Here is a 6,000-nt window from a genome sequence, read left to right as displayed (position 1 = left end):
GCTGAGCACTGATTTAGCACTGTATATTTTCTTGAAGGCCTACTATTGTCTGTTTTCGTTGTTTACCAGCACTGCAGGGTAGCCTAGTATATCGTCTCTGTCGCGGTGGAAACCTCATATTGTCCAAAACTGTTACATTTCAGGATTCCAAATTCAAAAGCAGAAAAGGTAGCAGGTCTACAAGCTCGAAACATACTTTTGATGCTTTGGTGTGACGCTGTAGAATGAGCAAGTAGGGCATTCATTTACGAAATAACACAAAAAGCAAAAATATGGAGATAAGCGGTTTCTGCCCGATAGCAACGATTTTGTCCATCGTAAATAGTGCATTCTCTAACCGGTTAACGGTTATTTAACCGTCAACCAGTTTCTATCAAACAATCACGAAGGGACAAAATAAAAAAATCCCTCAAAAAGACGTGTGCAGTCAGTGTGTGAGCTTACCCATTGGAATGGACGTGCCGTGGATCTTGTCGGCGTATCCAGCAAAGTATCTGAGAGTCTTTATGGTTCCCTGGAGGTCGACAAACAGGGTGGGCAGGAACGGTTTCCCACTGTCCAATGACTCTATCGTCTGAAGGGAGTGGAGGGGAAAGGGAGACATGGTTGGGAAAACATCGTAACAGAACGAATCCTAATATAATTTCGACTCCCGCGCTCCGAGTGTTTCCCTCGTCTCGAGAGTGAAACACCATCCTAAGATAACATCAACCTACGCACAAGCCCTTAAGTTATGGCACTTGCGTTCCTTTTAACTAACACAATAAAGTGGTTGAGATGATTTAATACCGTCGTAAACACATGAAAAAAAAAAGATCTTAGCCGGGCCCCCACACGAAAAAAAAAGGGGGCAATATTTTCTTTCATAGTCCATTACTTAAGAGTACAGATGTGGTCAGTGTTGCTGCTAGTAGTTAAGGCTGTGTTCAGACTGGCAGCCCCCCGTATCCCAAATGGCTGGCCCTATCCATAGGAATCACACTGGCTTTTATCAAGTCCGAACGGCTAAAAACACACAAACACATTTTTTTGCTGCACAGGTTTGAACCACATTCCTACAGTAGACGTGGTTTGAAATCGTCTCTGTCGGGGCGGGAAACCTCACATGTCCGAAACCGTTACTTTTCAGGATTCCGCGTTTCGAGCTTGTAGATCTGCTACTTTTGTGTAGCCTCGATCTCCAGTCTTTTATTTTTTAGTTTTGCTCAAAAATAAGAGCCTGAACCAGCGTGTTGACTTTCCTGGAATAGGAAGTGTTTCATTTCATGTCTTTATGTCGTTACCGCAGCAGCAACTAGCACGATTTGTCGACAATGTATGAATACACACATCTGATCTGATCACTGCGCAACTAACAGCAGTGTGGACAGCAGTGGTGAAAAGTAACTAAGTATATTTACTCAAGCACTGTATTTAAGTACAGTTTTGAGGTATTTTTTACTTTACTGCAGTATTTCCAATTTCCAATACTTTTTACTTCGGCTCCACTACTTCTCAGAGGAAAATATTGTACATTTACTCCATTACAATTATGTGAATACTTAGTTACTAGTTACTTTGCAGATTTGTATTATTATTACAAAACCTACATTAACCTCTTCAGCCCTATATATATATATACATACGTCGGCTATTTTCCAAGGATTTCTATACGTCCATTGAAATGGTTTATTTCTGCGTAAATGAGTAGGCTACTTTTCTTTTGTACTTTAAGTACATATTGATTGGTGTGTGTGTGTGTGTGTGTGCGTGTGCGTGTGCGTGCGCGTGCGTGTGTGTGTGCGTGCGCGTGTGCGCGCGCGCATGTACTCACTGCTAGATAGACACTGTCTCTTGTGTGTGTGTGCGCGTGTACTCACTGCTAGATAGACACTGTCTCTTGTGTGTGTGTGCGCGTGTACTCACTGCTAGATAGACACTGTCTCTTGTGTGTGTGTGCGCGTGTACTCACTGCTAGATAGACACTGTCTCTTGTGTGTGTGTGCGCGTGTACTCACTGCTAGATAGACACTGTCTCTGTGTGTGTGTGTGCGCGTGTACTCACTGCTAGATAGACACTGTCCCTCTCCACCAGGTCGGCCAGTTTGTGCAGCAGTCTCCCGCGCTCCGAGGCGTCCATCCTCCTCCACACGGACCCCATGGAGAACGCCTGACGGGCCGCCTGCACCGCCTTGTCTACGTCCGCCTATAAGGAGACGTTTTCAATGACATAAGTCGTTGTTATTCACGAACATTTTCATGTCAACGACCCCCCCACGTTGTTATCGTTGCTGTCGGGGGCAGAAACCACTTATCTCCATATTCTAACATCACAAAATAGCAGATCTACAAGCTCATAGCGCGGCACCGAGTGCCGCGCTATGAACATTCGTGCAAATCTTTGAATGTATGTTTTTTTAAAGCGAACGTTTGTAACTCAAATCTTTTGGTATTTTTGGGTAAATTAACGCCCTACTTGATCATACTACAGCGTCACACACAAAAGAAAGTATCCAAAGTAGCAGGTCTACAAGCTCGAAACGTGGTTTTTGAGCTTGTAGATCTGCTACTTTGGCTGTTTTTGAATTTGAATGCTGAAAAGTACAGTTTTGGACATAACGAGGTTTCCACCCGACAAAGACGATATGTATAAGGCCATGCCCCCCCCCCCCCCCCCCCCCCCCCCCATTGAAAAGATTATGTGCCAGGGGACCGTCATAAGAGAAGATTGGTCAGCAATTTTTTCTAACGTTCTTCCAAATTAGCCGATCTACAAGCTCACAACACAATCGGCTATATTTGAATAGCCGGGGGGGGGGGGGGGGGGGGGGGATGGCACTTAGAGAACCAGTGCCATAGACCAATAATCACACAACGGCCATGCTCTTCTTTCACACCTGGGGGCGTCATATACTGGGGTGGGTGGGAACTAGCACCCACCCCCACCCCAAGTGTGGAAAAAACACCAAAATGGCCGCCGTGTGAAGAGGGCTAATAAACAGGTGTTTCTCCGTACCCCTCGGACTAGAATGAACCCCCCACACACACACACACACACACACACACACACACACACACACACTACACTTGTGAAGACGTCAACGTTTTTAGGACGGTGGTTTCGTGAATGCTATTTATGTTTTAAGATGTTGCCATTTCTAACCGTAAAGGTTGTTACACACCGGCGAATATAAGCAAAATTCGGACTCGTTCCGAATAATTAAAAGACGCTTTTTCGCTTCGCTTTTTCGCTCCATGTACGGAGCCATTGACTTTATAAGGTTTTTAAAAAAAACGCATTATTCGCACGAAAAGATCGCCCCGGTGTGTAAGGACCTTAACCCTAAAGCATAGCATAGCAGATCTACAAGCTCGCGCTTGCGACGTGTTGTGTGAGCTTGTAGATCTGCTATTCTCTGCTTATTTTTTGTAGATCCGCTATTTTTCAATGCATGACACCGGCGTACTATGAAAACATTAGATTCATAACCTAGTATGAATCTTTTTTCTTTTCTTTTCTTTTTTTACCATAATAGAACCACAATGTCTATTTCTCATATTCCACAGTGCATGCAATGGGGACACTTGGCTCTCACAAGTACATAGTAATACAAGTACACACACACACACAACGCCCCCCCAACCTCCCCTTTCTGCCTGTTCCCCCCTTTATTCCACCCAGAGGTGCTGATTTAGGGAAAGACCAGAGACACTGCCAGGGTAACCAAACCACATTAGACTAAACTCATCCATTCCCGCCGTTTGCTTTTCTTAACCCATTAAGACCGGGAACGCATCTGTGTGTCATTTTAAGATGTCTTTGGCTATTCAAAAACAGCAGATCTACAAACTCAGAGCGCGGCACCGAGTGCCGCGCTATGAGCGTGTAGATCTGCTATTTTTGGAAAAATCTTTGAATATGTATATATTTTTAAAGTGAATATTTTTAACTCAAATCTTTGCTTCTGGGGGATTCTACAAATGTCTTCTAAATCCTAACAGTTTTTTTGAAGAGACTTGTGTTGCTATATCAGTGGTTCTCAAACTTTTTCACGTCAAGGACCTCCAAAATGTGTATGTATTTGGCCAAGGACCCCCATCTCAAAACGCTTTGTTCCAGGGACCCCCAGAAGCAAAGATTTGAGTTACAAATGTTCGCTATAAAAAAAAATATATATATATATTCAAAGATTTGCACAAATGTTCTCGATTTTTCAAAAATAGCAGATCTACAAGCTCATAGCGCGGCACTCGGTGCCGCGCTATGAGCTTGTAGATCTGCTATTTTTGAATAGCCAAAAGTGTAAAATAATGGTTTAACTGGTTACACAGATGCGTACCCGGCCTTAACGGGTTAATTTCTGGGACACAAACAGTTCACACGTGCAAACGGCGCACCGAATGAAAGGGGGAAAGCGGTGCCAGAGGCCGGGGTACGGCGGATTACTTAGAGAATGTGGAAAACAAGGGAGCGGTTTTTACCTTTTTTAGAGAACGTGATCCGATTCTCATAATGTAATCGTCTCTGTCTGGGTGGAAACCTCGTATGTACACATGTCCAAAACTGTTACTTTTCAAATTAAAAAAAAGCATCCAAAAGTAGCAGATCTACAAGCGTTTCGAGCTTGCGGATCTGCTACTTTTGATGCTTTTGAGTGACGCTGCGATATGATCGACTAGGGCGTTCATTTACGGGAAAAAAATCATGGGAGATAGGAGGTTTCTGCCCGGAGACACCGACGATAGGGAGGGGAAAAATAACTGTGTTTTTCATTTAAATAGTTTATGCTAAAAAAGCGAATGAAAATAAACAGAATACCTTGTCTGCTTCCTGGACTTCACAGATCTGCTCTCCGGTGGCGGGGTTCTGGACGGAGAAGACCTTCCCACTGACGGAGTCGTGCCATTCGTTGTTGATGAACATCTGCAGGGAGAAGAGATAGAGCTCTCTGTAAACATAATGTCCTGGACACGACACGTGGAAGTTAACCCCAGAAAGGTTTTGTACCACGTTATTGCAAAATCCGGACAAATTGCCACCATTTGTTTCAGAAGCTTTATACCGAGCTACACTTGACTACATGTGTAGGAAATTGACAATTTAACCCGTTAAGACCTGAGGCCGATTCTACAAACGCCTTCTAAATCAGTAGTTCTCAAACGTTGGCCGTGGACCAATACAGCTCCATTGAATTGTGATAAAGTCGATTTCTGCTGATTCTACAATATCCAGATCTGTCTCTCTCTCCAGTGGTAAAGGCATGAGCAACCGTTGGGGGGTTTCTGGAACCAAACGGGAAGTATAGCTCATTGAAGACTTCAAAATGACATAACTGCTCTGACGGCAGAGATGAAACGCAGAATCGTCGTCTTTTTTTTCTTTTTCTTTTTTTATCCCACGATTTTGTTACCCACTTTTTCACCCCGTGCCAATTACCTAATGTAATCCTGGGCGCTACTCTCCCTCTGCCAGCCTAGGGAGAGCCTAGAACTGAGCTCAACACAGAATTCCATCTTGATTATTTCATCCGCTCTGGGTGACATAATGACATCACCTAATACGCTGCAAGGAAAAACTATGCACGCAACGCAAATCTTTGAATATATATATGTATTTTTTTTTAAAGTCAAATCTTTGCTTCTGGAGGTCCCTGGCACAACATATTCTTCAGATGGGGGGGGTCCGTGGCCAAATACCTTATCAATTATGAAAACCTTTGAGAACCACTGAAGTAAGGTGATTGCGCTTGGAGGCGATTATAAAATAACCACCAACCAACAGGCTTTGTTTGGGGGCCTCCCTGCCCACAGTACCTCTCTGAGTCTTGTGTAAGAGAGGGATATGAGGAGGGGGAATCTGTGGAAATCTGGACGGAGATTCCTGCCTGTCCAGCATGGCTCTCTGGGGAGTGCTCCACCATCCAGACAAAAAAGGGGGGGGGGGGGGGGGGGGGGGGGCAGATAAATCCCTATCAGACACCAGACACCCCCCGCCACCCCCCCCCCCCCCCTCTCTCTCCT

The 6,000-nt window shown here is 44.5% G+C and overlaps 1 protein-coding gene across 2 annotated transcripts in view; it reads right to left on the bottom strand.

Annotated features, from left to right (window-relative positions):
• Positions 1–6,000, bottom strand: part of aldh1a2 (aldehyde dehydrogenase 1 family, member A2) — a 52,455-nt gene that overhangs the window by 26,289 nt on the left and 20,166 nt on the right. Inside the window, exons 2-4 of one of the 2 annotated variants that reach the window (XM_084065074.1) lie at positions 4,799–4,903; positions 2,045–2,185; positions 445–574 (exon numbers count right to left, since the gene is read on the bottom strand). In XM_084065074.1, coding sequence (XP_083921200.1) covers positions 445–574; positions 2,045–2,185; positions 4,799–4,903 — 376 coding nt within the window. The remainder of the gene's footprint in view (positions 1–444; positions 575–2,044; positions 2,186–4,798; positions 4,904–6,000) is intronic. The other variant, XM_084065073.1, reaches the window with a different exon arrangement.

Source organism: Gymnoscopelus microlampas (assembly GCF_963454915.1).
Source record: "Gymnoscopelus microlampas genome assembly, chromosome: 1".
NCBI classification, from domain to species: Eukaryota; Metazoa; Chordata; class Actinopteri; order Myctophiformes; family Myctophidae; genus Gymnoscopelus; species Gymnoscopelus microlampas.
Note: the sequence above shows the minus strand (reverse complement) of the source record. Positions and strands in the feature narration are given on the sequence as shown.